General features: G+C 36.6%; 1 protein-coding gene across 4 annotated transcripts in view; it reads right to left on the bottom strand.

Moving 5' to 3' along the window:
- Nucleotides 1-18,934, bottom strand: part of ankib1b (ankyrin repeat and IBR domain containing 1b) — a 33,780-nt gene extending 14,846 nt beyond the window's left edge. For 3 of the 4 annotated variants that reach the window (XR_010896574.1, XM_067402551.1, XM_067402567.1), the window contains exons 1-8: nucleotides 18,775-18,934; nucleotides 15,132-15,396; nucleotides 13,701-14,001; nucleotides 11,789-11,971; nucleotides 11,473-11,590; nucleotides 6,470-6,678; nucleotides 2,811-2,899; nucleotides 2,548-2,692 (exon numbers count right to left, since the gene is read on the bottom strand). Coding sequence is in view for 3 of the 4 variants with exons in the window: in XM_067402551.1 (XP_067258652.1) it covers nucleotides 2,548-2,692; nucleotides 2,811-2,899; nucleotides 6,470-6,678; nucleotides 11,473-11,590; nucleotides 11,789-11,971; nucleotides 13,701-14,001; nucleotides 15,132-15,319 (1,233 nt within the window). In the remaining variant the exon portion in view is untranslated. Of the gene's footprint in view, nucleotides 1-2,547; nucleotides 2,693-2,810; nucleotides 2,900-6,469; nucleotides 6,679-11,472; nucleotides 11,591-11,788; nucleotides 11,972-13,700; nucleotides 14,002-15,131; nucleotides 15,397-17,140; nucleotides 17,159-18,774 lie in introns of those variants that run through there. The other variant, XM_067402559.1, reaches the window with a different exon arrangement.
- Between the last annotated feature and the right edge of the window lie 1,257 nt (nucleotides 18,935-20,191).

Genomic DNA, 20,191 nt, shown 5'->3' with positions numbered 1-20,191 from the left:
ATAGCTTATATAGCTTTCCTGTAGATATAGCTTTCCTGTAGCTCAGTGGTTAGAGCATGGCACTAGCAGTGCCAAGGTCATGGGTTCGATCCCAGGGATTGCACATACTCAGATACAAATGTGTAGTATAATGCAATGTAAGTCGCTTTGGATAAAAGCGTCTGCCAAATGCATAAATGTAAATGTAAATGTACATTTACTTTACCTAAGTAATCAAAATTATTTAACATATCTTTACGTAAATTTGTCATGAAAACAAGTTATGACAGTAACTGTGTAAATAATTATATTACAAAGATGAATTGGAGTAGAAAAATAGCTGAAAAATAATTTCATGTAGAAGAATGAACTAATGAACTTACAAATTCTATGACTAACGTATCAGCATGGTTAAAGAAAAATTGTTTACAACTAAATGTGTCTAAATCAGTATGTTTTTTTCTAAGTCAAACAGTATTAGTAATGAGCCAGATGTTTTGTGTCTGGGGTGAGGCTGCAGGTAGTTTCTCAATATAAATATCTTGGAGTATTGATTGATTCTAAACTTACATTCAAAGCTCAGGTAAAAAAAAAGGTCTGTAAGCAGATTAAGTTCAATCTTTATAATTTTAGGCTTACTAGAGATTGTATGTCACTAGAGGCTGCTAAGATGTTTATGCACTCTATGGTTATTCCTCATATTATTTATTGGTTTCAATAAATATGGTTTCAATGGAGCTACGATCAACTTAAGCTTACGATGCTTTTGGGAAACGCAGCCCTGGTCTCAGGCAAGTTCAGTGACTCTAAAACCATTAGAGGCTTTATATAAACATACACTCAAAATTCTTGATAAGAAATCTGTATATTTTCATCATTGTACAATATTGAAAAAATATAATTTGCTGAGTTGGGAAAATATGATTAACTATGCCAATGTGTGCCTGATGTATAAGATTATCTATGGTTTAACTTCTCCCCCTCTTAGTCAATTAGTTACCATCAGAACAACTGCTTATCGCTCCACAAGAGGTGCGTTAAGAGGAGATTGCATTATATTATATATTATTGATATTTTTATATTTATATATATATATATATATATAAAATATTATATTATATTATATATTGCATTATATTGCATTATAAAATTCCTCCGGCGGAGGAATTTTAGCCAGTCTGCTTTCTCTGTTAAAGCTGCACAGCAATGGAACGCTATCCCAGCAACTATAAGAGAACTAGATACATATCAATTATTTAGAGTTCATGTGAAGAAATGGTTTATTAATAATCAGGTCTGTCAACCTTAGAATTTACACCTGCTGGCTGTACATCTATTGTTTCTTATTTCTAATTTATACTGAGCTGTTTATATTGAGATGGTTTTTATGTAGTGTGTTATTTATTTTAACTTTTTTTTTTTTTTTTAGGGTGACTTGTAACATTCTGTCCAGGGACTACAGATGAAAAATAGCCTTTCGGCTAATTCTGGTGCATTTACAGAAATGTTTTATTAATGTGCAATGTCCCTGTTAACTAAACAAATAAATAAAAATAAAATAAAAATAAGAAATTTTACATCTAAGAAAGAAGCGATTTTATATTTAGTTTTCCCCCCCTGCTGTACTGAACCAGAACTTCAATAACGAGGTACGTACTGAACCGTCATGTTTGTGTTCTGATACACCCCCAATATATAAAAAGATATAGATATATAGTATATATATTTTTTTGTTTTTCAAAAGAAGTCTCTTATGCTCACCAAGGCTGCATTCATTTGAGTACAACAGTAATATTGTGACGTCAAAGCTGAATTTTCAGCAGTCATTATCTGAGTCTTCAATGTCACATGATCCTTCAGAAATCATTCTAATATGCTGATTTGGTGCTCAAGAAATATTTATATTTATTTATGTTAAATAAGTTGTGCTGCTTCGTTTGTTACAACTTTTCAATCACTTTTGATCAATTTAATGCATCCTTGCTGAATTAAAGTTTTACTTTCTTTCAAAAAAAAAAAAAAAAAAACATCTTACAGACCCGAAACTTCTGAACTTAAATATTTTGTCCACTACGGTTCATCTAATTTGCTGAGTCTTGTTATGATGCAAGTTAATTTTTACCAAAAGCTCCAGAAGTCCACCAGTACACTCTGACCCTGAAAATGGCTACAAGAGAGCTCAGACACCCATGTGGAAGATTCAACATCACCATGGTAACATAATGAAAGGCTTGGGACTCCCCAGCGTGAGAAGTGTCATTCTCAGACATTCTCAGATGAGAGCTGCCATTGTTACATTTACTTCAACCCTCTCAGCTCCCATTTCAATGTTCCACCGTTCTGGACTGACTTCACAATAACACTAAACACAAACTCCACTGAGAACTGATCTGTGTGACTGAAAAAACATCAATGTAGGCAAATCAAAACTCTGGCCTAATGCTGACTGACTGCTGTACTGCTTAATTTATCCTCATGTTTAACTCATGATATCACAAAATAATACAATTACAATGACATCTATCCACATAATTCAGAGTAATGTGCATCTGATCATGTAATTATACCTTGATGTCAAACTGCAGATAACGTTTGTCCATCTCTCTGGACACAATGCTCTCAATGACCTCAACAGGAACCAGCTGGAAGCAGTCATAGGCTGGGCAGAAGATATTATGAGCCTCCCCCTCCTGGATCTTCAGATTCAGAAAACTGCCAAGGGCAACGTACATTTGACTGTTACATGATATTACAGCAGTAGTGAGAACTGACAGTGATTGTAATGTGACTAAAATGCTGAAAGGCTCTAACAAAAAAAAAAAAAACTCACCTTTCCCAGCATCCTCTGCAGAACTCGTGACCACATGGAATATCAACAGGCTCCTCAAACATGGAGGCTGCACACATACAAATGCCGCACTGACAGCGGAGAACAAAACAGCCTTAGTAAGAGCACATCTACATTATATACCTGGACATAAAATACATTATACACAGATGAAGCGGTATAAAATGGACCACAATAATAAACGTTTGATAAAAATCCCATTTAGCTGATTCATCTCATGACAAACTGCACTATTCAAGAAATTTAGCCAAACTCCTCATGCCTATTCAATGATTATCAAGTTCATTTCGGGTTTAGACTGTGGCTTTGTAAAAGTGGTGATAATGCACCGAAAGGAACCCGGTTTTAGACGACAATGTCTTCTTTATTGATACATGAAAGAACTGATTGTTACAACATACTGAGACTGTTCTGATCGCTCATGAAACCAAGCTTCACAAAGCATTTTGAAGGTCTTCGGAAAAATATAGACAATGCAGCATGATATGCTGGAAAGTATGTGCCAAAATCAGCTTACTTTTGAACTAATTTGTCATTTTAAGACTGGTACACACCAAATCGACATCAAAGTATTAGCAGTGACGAAAGCAGACGGCGGTGTTGGCTCACGTCAGCTGTGTCTGGGCAAAAAAGGTATGCTTGAAAACACCGCAAAAACATCAGCTGACAGCCAACTAGTATGTACATTCTGCACCTCCGTGAGAGACAACAGCAGACGTCCACAACAGCAGATGACAGTACTCTGTATTCATCATTCAAAAGAAGGGAACGCGAACTATGAATGCGAATACACAAACCGTAAACAAAGCAGCGCTCGCTTACCATTTTGAATATGAATCATGCTGATCATTTTATCTTCACTTATATTAATTAGGCTACATACGACCATGCCGTTATGAAAATATTTGCGTATATTTGAATGTTATAAAAAGATGAAGATGTAGATAAATTTATAAGCACCTTCTTTGTGTGCCCTCTTATCTTCGGCATTTGCAAACTTTGTCATTTTGGCTTTTCATTCTTGTGCGCTGGTTTAATTAGCTAAACAGCCAATCAATCTCTTTTCCCGACGGCTATTCAACATGTTCAATCAGCTGGACTAAAGCAGACATATAATAGCCTCTGCTAACAAGATGAGCTATCTGAGACACTCCGTATATTATACTATGAGCAGTGTTGGGGGAAGTTACTTTTAATTTATGGGATTTGAACCTACAAACTTTTACTTTTTATGGAAAGTAATGTGTTATGCTACTTTTATGTTACTTTTTCTCATCTGGGCTGGGCTTGCTTGTTTGTTTTTTATTAAAAAAAAAAAAAAAATTTGCCAAATGTAAAGGCAATTTCACACCAAAAGTGAAATGAATAAGCCTCAGGCTGAAGGAAATGCGAATTCACACCTGTACAGTCTGTACCTTGCTGTTCCTTGCAGGAGAAGAAAGTTCAACACTTTGGCTGCATCCGAAATGGAATACTTCCTTCCTGTATCGCTGGCGAAAAACAGTATGTGGCAAAAGAAGAATGTCTGAATTCACACTTCTTCCGGCGAGATTCGGAAGTGTACACTTTACTATCCCATGAGGTCATATGAGAGAATTTGTGAATGGCAGTGAAGCAACGCAACTGAAACTGGTAGGTCACACGATAATGACAAGATGGCGAATATAGTATGTCCGGACCGGATTACATTCATGCTATATAGAACCTGCTTTTTTAGCACTCACAAAGTTCATCTAAATAAGTACCTATTTTCACAGTTATTCAAAATAAGTACCTACTCAACAGAGTATGCGATTTTGGATGCAGCCAACAACACAAAAATAAAGAAAGAAACGCAAATGTGATGTTTATCTAAAGACATTTTTGCTTATTTGTATGTTTAAATTGGGTCATCGAAGGTCAGCAGCAAAGACAATGGTCAATAAAGTGAGATTAAATACATAAAGTATTTTTGTGTCATCTAAAATTTTATTACTGCAGGTTTGTGTAATATTTTGAGTTTGCATTTCACTGTTTTTATTCATTTTGAGAATACTGAATCTGTTTTGTGCAAGTGTGATGAGTAAATGCCTGCTCACATTTAGTCTAGAGCTACAATAACCATGTTTATACAGCGCACACAACGCCTCTGCACATTACTCCTGATTTCTCTCAACAGGAGGACAGAAGAGCTGTCAGTCAATAGATGGGAAAACAATGTAACCTGCATTACTTATCTGAAAAAGTAACTGATATTTTATTGTAAATGTAAAAGTAATGCGTTACTTTACTGGTTACTTTAAAAAGGTAATCTGATTACGTAACTTGCGTTACCCTCAACAATGACTTTGTATAGGTCCAAACGCATTTTTGAACCTAATTCTTATACATATTGTAGTTGTTTTTTCTTATCTTACAAAAAAAAAAAAAAATGTATGCATTAACATGTTCACTACAATAAAATCTTTTAAACTTAATTTTTTTAACCCTTGTGCGGTCTTCGTTTAAGGGACTACACTCGTGGTCTTCGGGGTCTCTTTTTCAAAAGATGGGCAAAAATCTTACACTAAACCATGTCAAATTATCCATGTTATCGACATGAATGAAAGTTAGAAATCTGGGCCTTTTATAAAGTGAATTTTACATAAAAAGCTGTTCATGCATAAATATTTTTTTATTTATTTATTTAAATTTAAAAGATATCAGGAATCCTCCAAAAACTGCACAAATGTTTATAAAAAACATTAATAAACAAAGTAAAATTACATTGGTTTTTAAAAAATATATTATATTGTTACAGAATTACATTCTGTTGCCCAGGGTCTCCAGAGACCTCGAAGACCACGAACGTAACTATTTTTTTTACACAAACATAAAAACAAGATATCACTCAATTTTTTTTTTTTTTTTAATTTGTAGATCTTAAAAGTGTTAACCACTGTACAAAGTCTCATGCCATGTGGACAAAGAGAATTTTTTTTTTAATTTTAGCAAACATCATTTGCAGGTCAAAAAGACCCCGAAGAACGCACATTAAATGTTCATATTTCAACAATCCTTGTTTTTATTGAATAAAATGCATATGAAATGAATATTGTGAAATATGAAGAAATGTAAAATATAGAGAAAGAATGTTGGAGCAACAAATATATATATTACATATATATACAGCTATGGAAAAAATTAAGAGACCACTCCAAGTTCAAAAATCAATGTTAAGTGGTCTCTTAATTTTTTCCATAGCTGTATATATATATTATATATTATAGGTTTATCTGCAGGTGAATTTTCGACCTCAGTGTGAATAGCTTTATAGAAATGCTCTGTGTAGCACAAATAAGATTTTGAAAAGAAAGATTTGCATTTAGTATCTTTACACAACACTTATTTCAGGCCTGGAGCAACCTGAGGTTAAATGTCTTTTTCAGGGGAACGACGGTAGCAGTTCATTGATCAAATTTATGGGACTTGAACCTACAAACTTTCAGTAGCCCCAATCTAACACCAATGCTACACCACCCAAATTTATCACTTAAGCATTAAATTGTATTACATAATTGCACAAATTGCAGAAACATGAAAAACAAACTATTGCATATCATCTCCACAGAAAAGGCTGTAGAATTAACTACTAATCACTATAAGGAAATCTGATCCCTCACCAGCGAGCGATCATCATCAGCGGGGGTCAGGCTGATCTCGTCCGGAGAGGTGATGGATGAGCGAGTGGTGCGTGGCGTACGGGGGGAAGGCAGGGTGTCCCAGGTGTTGTAGCCTCTAGGCGGGGGAGTGGGCATCTGAACACCTGAACGCTGGCAGCAGTCTTCAGCATTAGACATCCAAGCTTCCAGGAGCTTCTCCCTGTCCCAGTCTAAATTTCAAAAGGGATACTTTAGTCAGTGTGCTTGGCAAAAGCAACTACATGACACCAAGTCACACCAATTCTAAAAATGTACATTATTTCACCTTTCAAATGCTGTGAATCAGACGGAATTTACAAATGATACAACAATTTCAACAAGGCTGTTCCTCTGAGTGGAAAAAAAAAAAAACAGATGTTCAGTAAATTGTTTTCCCACAGGATATGAGAGCACTTGATTGTCATCATATTAAACCTGCCAGTCATGGTTAGTACCCTCCCATATGTTCAGAACAAAAAGGAGGTGAAGCATGCTATTAGCTAGGTAATTTTATTAAAGTTAACTACAATGAAAAATGTTTATTGACAATCTTCATTCATCATTAAACACTAACTGTGACTATATCAACATGAGTTGAGGAAAGATGACAAGACGAAAACGTAGTTAAAAAAAAAAAAAAAAAGTATCTATATTTTCTTCACATACACAAAAAAAAAAAAGAGCAGAAAACATTTGAACAAGCCTCCAGGAGCTTTTTATGCTTAGGGTTGCCAGACATCAGCCAAGTAGAGCTTTTGTCTTAAAAGAACACATTTTCTAGCCGGTGTCTTACTTAATCTTCCCAACCTAGCACCCATGAGCATGTGCAAAAAGGGCTGCAAAAAGGCATTGATGATCTGAAAACACAGCCAAACATATACGTTAGAGTTTAGCAAGTCGGACTCAGAATTACGCATTTCCATGTCAACAGTCAACAGCGTTAACACCGAAATGAATATGCAATAGTCAGGTACAAGCTCTCTAAGTTGTTTGAGTTCATTATTATTGTAATGTTGTGTGCTTTGAGACATGAGTTTAACGCCGTCTGTTGTGACGCTTTGCCGAGAGCAGCTCTGTGTGTGTGTTCCATGTTTTTGGAGGAGGCGTGGCTTTGGACGGCGATTTGCAGGGAGGGTGGGATCATATCTTTCAATGATCATATCTTTAGATAAAACGGATCACTTTCCCAGAATTTTTAAAATTCCCAGACTTTGTCATCTAAAACAACTAAAAAAGGCATTTGCCAGAGGACTTAGGCTAATTAAAAAAATAGCTGAGCAATTACAAATAACTATTAAAACGCATGTCAAGACATTCAATCAATAATAAGTGTAAACTAAAGACATTAATTCTTAAGCTCCAGTTTTCTGTAAACAGAACAAAGGTTGCTCTTCCTCTTGTTCAAGGATACACAATAGGACAGTAGTGACATAAAAAAAAAAACACATATACTTTGATATCTTTGAATGAACTTCTCAGTCAGCATCAATGAGGGTAAGAAAAGATAAGAAATGCCATTTCGCAGAGGAAATCCTGGAGACAGTCCAGACAGCAAAAGACAGATAACACAGTCCATAGTCCAAGGCAAAACAAATAAATAAATACAACCAAATAAACCTTACTTCCAAAGAAAGAAGCAAGGTTTACCAAAATGCATTACACCGGCTAGCCCAATTGTTTGTACTTTACCTTGTTTAGTATCAGTTTTAGGAGTCAAAAGTGTGAATTTGGGTTTAAGATTAAAAGAAGGTGAGACTGCATATTTGAGCCTCAGCTGGTGGTCTCCAGAGAGGCTGTGGCAATAATAGCAGCGCACATGAATCAGAGCTCTGCCCTTTTCTCCCATGGGTTCTAGTCATCTGGAACAAGGCCTGCTAGACAGCCTGCTCACATAATTGGAGATTATTAAAGAAAGCACTGATCCAATTATGAGTCTTGTGCCAGAGAGTTTAGCAGCTCTAAACATGAGTGCTCTTGTAAAATTAAGGAGAAGGGATCTTGGTCTGCTCTGAGATCATAAATGCTTTTTAAATTTAGTGTACAGCAAAATGCCTTACAGTTTATTGAACTTCTCCAGGGACAACACCATACCCGTTTCGAATGCACATAAAGCTATATTTTTCATGAGTTGGGAATTAGTAAGGATTGCACCAGAATGAACCTAATAAGTAGACCTGCCTGCATATTTACACAGAATTCAAACGACCAGCCCACACAAAGTTCTACATATTTCTCGCCCCTTACATGTTTGTTTGTTAAATAATAATCAGAGGCATCATATAAATAAAAGTCAGAAGCATTGTATTCATTCAAACCAAATTACATGGCCCATCACATTTGAGTCAAGAGGATTTTAACTGAAAATATGAAAAAAAAAAGAAAAAATGTCCAATCAATTCGATCTTCCATAGATCATTTGCTTGAAACTGAAAATTCTGTCATCATAGATGACATCATAGATGAATCCTTAATAAGTTACAAAAGGTATTCACTCAAGAGCAGTGAGTGATTTTTTTCTTTGTCTTTTGTTGTTTGATTAATATTAAAAACACAAGACAGCAGCTGGAATATTAGGCTGCTGTCACATTAAAGGTGCCATCGAACGTTTTTTTACTAGATGTAATACAAGTCTAAGGTGTCCCCTGAATGTGTCTGAAGTTTCAGCTCAAAATACCCCATAGATTTTTTTTAATAAATTTTTTTAACTGCCTATTTTGGGGCACAATTAGAAATGCGCCTATTCATGCTGCGGCCCCTTTAAATGCTCATGCTCCCCGCCTACGGAGTTCGCGCTTGCCTTAAACAGTGCATAAACAAAGTTCACACAGCTAATATAACCCTTAAAATGAATCTTTACAAAGTGTTCATCATGCATACTGCAAGCATGTGTCGGATTATGCAGTATTGTATTTATTTGGATGTTTACATTTGATTCTGTATGAGTTTGAGGCTGTGCTCCGTGGCTAACGGCTAATGCTACACTGATGGAGAGATTTATAAAGAATTAAGCTGTGTTTATGAATTATACAGACTGCAAGTGTTTAATAATGAAAATAGCGAAGGCTCTCGTCTCTGTGAATACAGTAATAAACGATGGTAACTTTAACCACATTTAACAGTACATTAGCAACATGCTAACGAAACATTTATAAAGACAATTTACAAATATCACTAAAAATATCATGTTATCATTGATCATGTCAGTTATTATTGCTCCATCTGCCATTTTTCGCTATTGTTCTTGCTTGCTTACCTAGTCTGATGATTCAGCTGTGCACAGATCCAGTTGTTAATACTGAACATGAGCTGGCATATGCAAATATTGGGGGCGTACTGTTACGTAACAGTTGGTGTTATGTTGAGATTTGCCTGTTCTTCGGAGGTCTTTTAAACAAATGAGATTTATATAAGAAGGAGGAAACAATGGAGTTTGAGACTCACTGTATGTCATTTCCATGTACTGAACTCTTGTTATTTAACTATGCCAAGATAAATTCAATTTTTAATTCTAGGGCACCTTTAAATGGTTAGTTGAGGCCTCTATAGACAGCAATGCCATTGTAACTCTCAAGGTCCATAAAGGTACTAAAAACATTTAAAACAGTTCATGCGAGTCCAGTGGTTCTACCTTAATATTATAAAGTAACGAGAATACTTTTTGTGCGTCAAAAAAACAAAATAACAACTTTTCAACAATATAGTAATGGGCCGATTTCAAAACACTGCTTCAGAGCTTTAAGAATCGGATTAGTGAATCGGAGTGCCAAAGTCATGTGATTTCAGCAGTTTAGCCATTTGATAGGAGATCCGAATCACTGATCCGATTCTTAAAGCTCTGAAGCAGTGTTTTGAAATCATATATTGCATATATTGTTGAAAAGTCATTATTTTGTTTTTTTGGCACACAAAGTATTCTAGTCACTTTATAATATTAAGGTAGAACCACTGAACTCACATGAACTGTTTTAAATATGTTTTTAGTAACTTTATGGATCTTGAGAGTTACAACGGCACTGCATCTAGAGGCCTCACTGAGCCATCGGATTTAATCAAAATATCTTAATTTGTGTTCTGAAAATGAACGAAGGTCTTACAGGTGTAGAACGACATGAGGGTGAGTAATAAATGACATTATTTTCATTTTTGGGTCAACTGACCCTTAAAGACAGATCCAACATACTGATACTGTTACACATGCGTTGTCTTTCTGGACAGTTTACGTTTACTTAAGACATAACCGACCATATTTACTAGGATATTCACCAAGATAGCATTTTGACAAAATTTAGTGTGAAATTGTCCATTCAAGTACAAGAAGATGTGAAAGAGAACTCAATTTAGTATTCACGTGCTGTCAGATGCAGCTTTCTGGGTGCACGCTTCGAATGTGTGCACCCAAAACTTCTCACACAGCGAGTGGGTACAAAATTTAATTCTGTTATTTTTTTCTTTTTTTGTCTCTTTGCGCTTGAATGTTTAAATTAGCAAAGGCTTAAAAGGTTAAAAAATAAACTTTCATGACTATGCAGCACTGGCCTGAACGGGACAGTTCCATCAACTCTAGGCCATCGGGCAGTCCTTATTGTTGAGCCCTGCATTTAGATCTAGCTCAATTCTCTTTACTTGGCTTGTGTAAGCTTCTCTCTTTCTTTCAGTTGAGTGCACATGTGAGAGAAAGTGACAGAGGGTGTTCTCAGCCAAGCGATAGTGTGTAAAGCTCAGCAGGCAATGAAATTACATCTGCGCTTAACTTATTTTTTGCCTTTTAGCTCAATCACAGGTGAGTGAAATCATACAATTTAATTATCAAAGACATTTTTAGTCGTTTTAGCTGAATATGCAAGTGATTTACAACACATTATAGAGGGCTGACCTCAGAAAAACCCAGTTTTCTGCTACCAATAAGAATGTAGTTCTTTCAACACATACCATAATTAAATTTGGGCCTGCCAATGGAGTCAAAATATCTTGTGACACAATCATACCGTGAGCCCGAAGAAGAGCCTCTGCAGTGAAGAGAGGAGCTTGCAGCATGTCTGCTGTCTCCACTATCAGCATGTCCTTCAGTCTCCTGAGGTCCTGCACTCTCAAACCTTCATAAAACTGAAATACAGACAGAGTTACATGTTAATTAATGAGTCATACCAAAATCAGCATTTAGTAATCTGCATCAAACTCATTTATTTTTATTTGTCTAAAAAAAAAAAAAAAAATGCAGGTTAAAATCTGTCACATCTGGACATCAGGGCTTGAGGCCAATGTTGACGTCCAGAAATTCCAGAGTTTATTTGAAGAGCTCACCTCCCTGCGGTCCAAGGCTGCATACTCTGCCTCGATATCCTCAGCATGGGGGTCAGTGGAGAAGACCATCTGAGACTCCAGACTGAGCGCAAGCTCCTTATGATGCTGCCTTTCTGCACAGTCACATGGGGTCTCCTTGTTCTCATTCTCCGCAAACAGGTCTGCACTACGCTTCACCAGAAACTGCAGACGGGTTCAAGAGGGAAATGCTGTTAATATACAGTGGAAAGATCAATAGACTTATGAGGTCATGATGTGAGGAATCAAATTTTCCTGGATCTTTTGAGATAAGAGTTCATTGAACTATGAAAACATACTGTACCATTCATGCATAAATATCAACACATTTCTTTCTTGAAATGCAGATGTGGAAGAAAAAATTGAGTTCGGGTAAAGGATTGAGGATCCATTCCAAGATGTTTCGAAACAGGAAATGGTTAGATTTTACAATAATGTTGGGAAATATTTAATAATAAGGTCTTATTTGTTAAAATTAGTTAATACATTAACTAACCTGAACTAATTTTTACAGCAATTATTAACCTTTAGTCCAACACAATGGTCCAACAGAGCAACCAGAGCACATTGCACTTTTCCGAAGGAGGAGCTTCATAGAGACAGGAACTAAAAAGAGCGTTTCAGACAGACTGGGAGGAGAAGTGCTGCAATAATGTAAATATAAATATAAATAATAAAAATAAATAAAATAAAATAATGTAATGTAAAAATAATGCGTTTTCATTTCTGAGCCAGCATTCTGACATAAACACAGAAGCCAAGACTGCGTTCACTACGTCAACTGCGTATGACAACAGTTAAATAAACGTTGTTAAATAAATTTGTTATTTTTGTTTGTTTGTTGTGCACAAACAGTATTCTCGTCACTTCATAACATTAAGGTTGAACCACTGCAGTCACGTTGACTATTTTAACAATGTCTTTAATACCTTTCTGGACCTCAAAAGGTACAATGACGTTTCTGCCAATGTGTGGTTCAGTAACCCTCGGATTTCATCGAAAATATCTTTTGTGTTCCAGAGATGAATGAAGGTCTTACGGGTTTGGGACGACATGAGGGTAAATACTTAGGGTTAGTTCTCCCAAAAATGAAAATAATGTAATTTATTACTCACCCTTATTTCGTTCTACACCCGTAAGACCTTTGGAACACAAATTAAGATATTTTTGATGAAATCCTATGGCTCAGTTAGGCCTCTATAGCCAATAAGTTAATTTACACTTTCAGTGCCCAGAAAGGTACTAAAAACATATTTAAACTTATTGTAAAGCATTACCCAATAAACTTGCACACTTTTTAGGAATTACCTTTCTTTTGAATGGATTTCTTAGGCTTCTGCACACAGATGATTTAATCATCTCTATTGTCAAAACAAACACTTCATTCAAGATTTCCAAATGTTCCAGGTCAGAGGTCTATATATGTGATATGACGATATCAGATCATGAACGATCAAAATGTCTCCACGATCTGCCTATACAGAGAGATGTTAGGGGCCGTTTACACAACACCGTTTTCAACTAAAAACCTAGAAAACTTTGTGTGCGTTTTGGGGGCCTGAAAACACAAACTTTTGAAAACGGTTTCAAACGTTGTGTGCGTGTGTATTACCTGTTCAGTCTGACAACCTGACAACGTTGTAGTCTGTACGCAAAAAGGCAAAGGAAAAACTTTTCAGTTTTTAGTACACCGTTGTCATGTAAACGTACCCTTAGTATCGTGCTATACCTGTTTCGGTGTAGGCAAGTGCTGTGTCCAAAAACTGTTTCCTATTCTCTATATGGTGTTCACTACATAGGGAATAGTGAATGAGTGAATGATTTGAGTCAGAAAAATGGTGTCAGTGCACATTTTGACAGATACAAGCACCTAGGCTACAATGTGTTTTAATACCTCTACACATGTCTTCATCCCTGAGGCAGCAGCATAGTGTAATGGCGTGTTCTTTTTGTTATCGGTGGCACTGACGTCTGCACTCTCATATTCACCACGATCCAGTTTAGCACCAGTCCACTTTAGGATCATCTGGAGGCACTCAGCCCGCCTGCGTTCATCTTCATAGGGCCGGGCCAGTCGCGGCTGCAACGCCCCTTCAGATAGCAGGATATGCGGGCCCATGCACAACACATGCAGTGCGGTCTCATTGTGCACATTACGTTTGTTGGGGTTCCCATCCTTGCTGAAGAGGAAGGACCTGCAAAAAGAAAGTATGGTAAGTCACAAATAAATGGTAAAAAGCACTTAAATATTGGGAATGGTAAACACATTTAGTAGTTTTGCTTCAGAAACAGATTTTAAGGATGTATCGATATTAAAATTCTGATGATACAAACAAGTACAAGTTGATGGTTATTTTGACACCATACCACCCCCAGATAGAACACATAACTTTCCAAAGTCTCTTTCCAACAAATATAAATTGAGCAACACTGGTCTGCTGATTCAGACCCAGAATCTTCAGCACTTTTGTAGTTGAAACAGCTGGTTTGCCTTAAAATAACTTTCAAAGCTTGGCTTCTAAAGTTCTTCAGTTCTTAGGCCAAAGCGTTTCAAACTGGACAGGAAAAACAGCAGAATGTGATTGTACATGATTTGAGTACTTCTAACAGTTTGAAAGCATTATGAACCAAGGAAACCATCATTTATAAAATCACGACTGGAGCCTGACAGATGGCCTACGAGTGCGTCAGATTCAATTGTCATGCGGGTCAATGACTTACAAGAGTCATTGACCCGCAAAAACTTTTTTTTTTCACATAATTCTTCAAATTGTTCCCTCTGTATTCATGATTGTTGGTTTAATAAGGTTTTGAACACTTTTTTCAAGAAAAGTTACAGTTCAATGACTTGACTTTTAACAAATATAACAAATTATTAATTCATAAATTACGTTCATTACATCTTTAGGTGGTTGCACCACATGAAATTTTACAACCAGAAAACCCATAAATTATGAGATATTTTATGACACATATTGACCTTGGCACACAGGTTTTTCATGATGATTTCATATACTTGTGTAATATTTTTCATAAGAAATAATTATAAAAGACTATGCCAAAATACTTAAGGATTTCAGTTATATCACCCTGACATTTTTTATTTTATGCCCCTCAAATATATCAAAATTCATTTTAATTCAGAAATTGAAAACATGCTCATCATAGAAGAGGTGTATTCAAGTCATTGTATGAAATGTATTTTAATAAATGAATGAAATTTTTATAAAATAATACATTAATAGTTGCCAAAACAGTGCCATTGACCCATTAACTGCTAGAGATAACCAAAACACTAAATATTACTGGAGAAACCATGTCTTACCTGAGTATGCGTGTCATGGCATGTCTGGCAGCATAATGGAGCGGGGTGTTGTGTTGGTACGGCTCCCCATATGAGGTGTTCGGGTCTAGTGACTCTTTGAACTGAGGGTTGCCTTCATAGAGCTGATAGGCCAGAACCTCATCGCCATTGATCAGTGCCTTACGGAACTTGGTAGCTGTGTTCCCCATCTCTCGCTTTCCAGCTCTCCAGAACGATCAGACCTCTTCAGCCTGTGGGCCCACAGATAGCTGACATGGTGCGCTTCCTGGGAAGAAGAATGACGCAAACAATGTGTCCACTGTATGGAGAACTTCATCAGATAGGCATTAGCTACATCATATAGGCCAGCGGTGTCCAAGTTCGGTCCTGGAGAGCCACTGTCCTGCAGAGTTTAGTTCCAACTTGTTTCTAGTGTGCCTAGTAAGGCCTTAATTAGCTGGTTCATGTGTGTTTAATTGGGGTTGGAGCTAAACTCTGCAGGACAGTGGCCATTCAGGAGCAGGAGTGGAATTGAATACCCCTGACTGTAAAGACTGTAAAGTTTCAGGAGTAACAAATGCATTTAAATATGGGAGTGAATGCCCTGAATTATCATTCCGTGTGTGTACAGAACACAACTCGCTCCTAAAATTGCAATAATTCCAATGTTCTGGTGCTAGGTTGTTCCACTATTTTTGACCGAAGTAATATTACAGCGACCAAAGACTCATTATGTTCTACAATTTTTTACCAAACCACTGTCAACAGACACTTGCGAATATTGCGGATCCCAATATTTTGGTCTTATTTTCAATCTAAAGTATTTGGATTTATTTCGGTTTATTACAGGCTTCTTCTTGTTTGGTGTTGTTTCTAACAAGATCTGGCAACACGTACGAGTCAAGCCTCTTTCCCTGTGGTTTTCTTGTACCGCACATACAGAATAGAGAAAGATCTCTGATATGTGTTTATACATCATTAACAACTAGTTGTTCAGGTTGGCTCCATACACACAAATTTTTGTAAATGCAGTTGTCACTATCTGAATTTTTTAATACGGTTGTAGAATGCATTTGAGTTATGTGTGTACAGAACAGGATTAAGCTCTAAAAGGCAAACTGACAACAACTGAATTTCCTTGTGTACATACATGGTCATAGTAAACATCGGAAAAATCTAAATCCACCACAGGGCATGTTTTTGTGCAAAACTAGAATAAATAAATCTTATTTGAAGATCTATTAAACCTATAAACTTTTCAACCACATGCAGTCAAAACCTGCAGGAACAGGCCTTAAGTGCTTTGTAGGAAAGAACTGACTCGCCACCAAACAGCACTTACAAAACAAAGTCACGTGTTAACCACAGGAGAGGCCTGACAGAAGCAGATGTTAAACATGTCCCACTTCACATGTGTGCCCTTTAGAAGACCTGCAAGAGCATAGACACCTCTGAGAACTGACCTAAAACCAGCGCATCTACACAAATCCTTGTCAACCTTCCAGAGGGAGAAATTAAAACAGGTCTTGGATCAGAAGCAGACGGTTAATTGTCTCAACAACACTGACTCAGTCTCTGCAGGAGCTTGTGAGGAAAGAAACAGACTTCCTCCAGGAACACTAGGGGCTTCCGGCTCCCTCCGCCAACTGCTGTCGGCCTACTGCGAGCAGGTTCTGTCGAGGGGCAGGATTCAGCAGGGCAAAAGTTATGCCCCCACAAATGCCATCTGTCATCATGGACACCTGAGGTGTCAGTTGTATTCATATTTACACTGGCATTATGGGTGTAGTATCTCAACGCAGAAAAAATAAATAGGGCCATTTACAAAAACAGACTCAATTTCACCACAGACAGGCAACCTCATGGGTAAAACACGACTCAACTGGCCTAGTTTCATGGCTAACCTCTTTTGGGTGGTCTTGAGTTGACTTATATAGAGCGTTAAGAGTGAACTATATTTTAAAGAGGGGTGTCGCAACATTAAAGGGATAGTGAATGCAAAAATGTAATTTCTGTCATTATTTACTCACCCGCAAGACATTTTCTTTCTTCTGTGAAATACAAAGGAAGATATTTTGAATAATGTCAGTAACCAAACCATGGTTTTGATTCCTGCTCACTTCCATTGTATCGGGAAAAAAAAAAACACCAAGACATTTCTCAAAATATCTTATTTTATGTTCCACAGAAAAAAAAGAAAGAAGAAGACATCATTTTCATTTTTGAATGAACATTCTCTTTAAGCTTCTCCATTGCAAAATATACACAAATAAAAGAAACCAAACCACCAATCATTAAACATCTGGAAATCAGAAAGCCACTTGGTTATGTGTGTGTTAAGCCACCATAACTTTATTATTTTTATATCAAAAAGTGCCCCATTTTAATGTTCTTGTCAAGATAATATCATGCCAAACATAGTTTTCACCATAAAACACTTTGCTACTCCCATAATACTATAGAAATTTCAATAGCATTCACAAAAAAAGTGCACATAATAAGTTGTTTAGCTTGTTTGTTTCTTGTTTTGTACGATATCTCATACTACACGCATCCATATAATGTACTTTAAATAATGTTTGTTGATTTGTGCTAGCTTGTTAAGATGTGCTTTTAAAATATGTCTGTTTTTAAAACATATGAAAAACTTTTATCTGTTATTGGCATCTCTTTCAATTGCATAAGGCTAGTCATGTGATGTCAGCATGGCAGCACCCACAAGTGGGCGACCCACTCCATGTAGAATAAAATAGCCTTTTCTAGAAGCCTGATTTATCTGCAGTCTTCTTTTTATGTGGATGTGCATTATTTTTATGACATTTCTCAGGAGTGCTACCTTTTTGTGCACATTTTGAATAAGCAAAAAATACAGACTGCTCCTTTAAAAGACAAATAAGACTGAAAAACACGAACACTGCCTGAAGCAGATCTCATATTAAATCTTTGATGGCTTATCAGTAGCAACAATAACTGTAGTAACTATGGCATTTTGGAGCGGAAACTATGGTTACCATGGCAACTTTTGTAAGGGTATTAAGATAAGTTAACGTTTAATTTCTCCAGTTGGAGAGTGAAATGCTCGGCATGCAGGAAGTCAGCTGCTGTGTGTGTGCTGCTCCAGATTCTTTGCGCTGTTTATAGCCAAACGTCGATTTCCTAGAAGAGGCAGGGCGACGTGTTTACAGCCTCTGTCATTTACATACACATTACATAGATACACAGTCGAATCACGAGAAAATCACAACTGGACTGTGCTGTTATGTCTTGCAAAACATTATTTACATCGACAAAAATAGTCACCGGGGCGTGTTTTCAGCGACTGTTTTAAAAGCTCGATGGTTTATTTTCCCTGCATTCCTTATTGCGCATGAAAGCGCATCTCTTACTTGTAATTATAAAATCAATACATGAGCTGTCCGCTTTTTCTAGCTCGCTTATGTTCAGATCAGTCATGATAACTGAGTTAGCTTGGCAACTTGTCATTATAAACCAAGACGTTACATCGGAGGCATACCGTTTACAAGCATAACTTTAAGAAATAAACGCAATTTAACCGCTGTCAACTAGTCGATTTGTTGTTTTGACACATAAACGTATTAATAATCCTACTGCATGTCGTTACAAACAAGTCATTTCACCGATAAAATCTAAATTACCTACTTACCCAATTAGCACGACGATAGCGGTCGTTTTTTTCTTTTTCTGACTCTGAATAATTTAGCGGTTATCTGATGAAACTGTGTTGACCAAATAAAAATCTGCCTCTCGCCTTTGTTGTGAACGGTCCTCGGCCGCCGTGAAGCCTCCGTCAATTACGCCGAAGCCTTCACTGGAATTCTCTATGTCAAAATAAAAGACCCATCAGTTGCGCTCTCATACGAAAGTAGCGAAAGGAAGGGCGGTCTTATTTTTAAGCACGCCTTTTCGTTACTACAAATCGAAATTTGTTCCAAGTTCACTGTTTATTCGTTTTTAGATCAGAGACATATTATATTATATTATAATACTTCAAAATACTAACACTAACGTACCTGTTAGTGTTTGCTGATTGTAACACTGAATAAATAAAACAATATCACATCTTATGATTTTAAAACATATTTACTTAAAATTAAGTCAATTTAGAAAACAGCAACATCACAAGAACAAATATTGAAAAACATTCACAGCAATATCACTGCTACATCAAATATTTCATCTATATTTAATGTACTATTATTATTATTATTTCACACACACACACATATATATATATATATATATATATATATATATATATATATATATATATATATATATATATATATATATATATATATATATATATATATCAGGGGCGTTTCCTCCGAGTAGGCAAGGGAGGCAGAGCCTCCTCAAAAAAAATAGGATGAGAAAATAATCCATATTACATATAAAACAACACAAATATTACAAATTATGACATTAAAAAGAGCGCAAGTCACGCGTATTTCTTAAGGAACACTGCCCAACAGCGACACCCGCAGGTAAAGTGACACAGAGGAGTCATGCTTTACAGTCTATGGAGTCATGCCTCCCTTTCGTCTCATAGGTCCATAGGAAACCATTTTAAATAATTGAGGGGGGTAATTGAGAATGAATAGGGAAAAGTCACGTGAGAGGAGGCAATGTCTCCATCGCGCTATGATTGGATGTAATTGGTTGTGATTGGATTGGTTTGTGCGATAAATCCCGCCTCTTGTTGACGTGCGCTTTTCGCGCGTCAGCTTGAATGAACAAATGATGGCGTCAATCGGAAGACTAATGCTGCGTTCCAATTCGCCTACTTATACTACGCCCTAAAAGTATGTACTCTTTCTGTGAACAAAAAGTACTTACTTTTGAGTGTGTAGCAAAAGAGTAGACAAGCTTTGGGACATACTAACACGTCATACAATCGCGTCAATTCTCTCTGTCGCATCCTGTCACCGTAAACTGGCCTGTCAATCATCTTACATCCTCCACAGTTAATTTCCTACAGTATCGGAGAGAAATACAGCACGTTGATCTGCAGTCGCGGGTCTTTCATGTGGAGAACTGTCCTAATATTTATGCATAATGAT

Source organism: Chanodichthys erythropterus, chromosome 2 (genome assembly GCF_024489055.1).
Source record: "Chanodichthys erythropterus isolate Z2021 chromosome 2, ASM2448905v1, whole genome shotgun sequence".
NCBI lineage: Eukaryota > Metazoa > Chordata > Actinopteri > Cypriniformes > Xenocyprididae > Chanodichthys > Chanodichthys erythropterus.
Note: the sequence above shows the minus strand (reverse complement) of the source record. Positions and strands in the feature narration are given on the sequence as shown.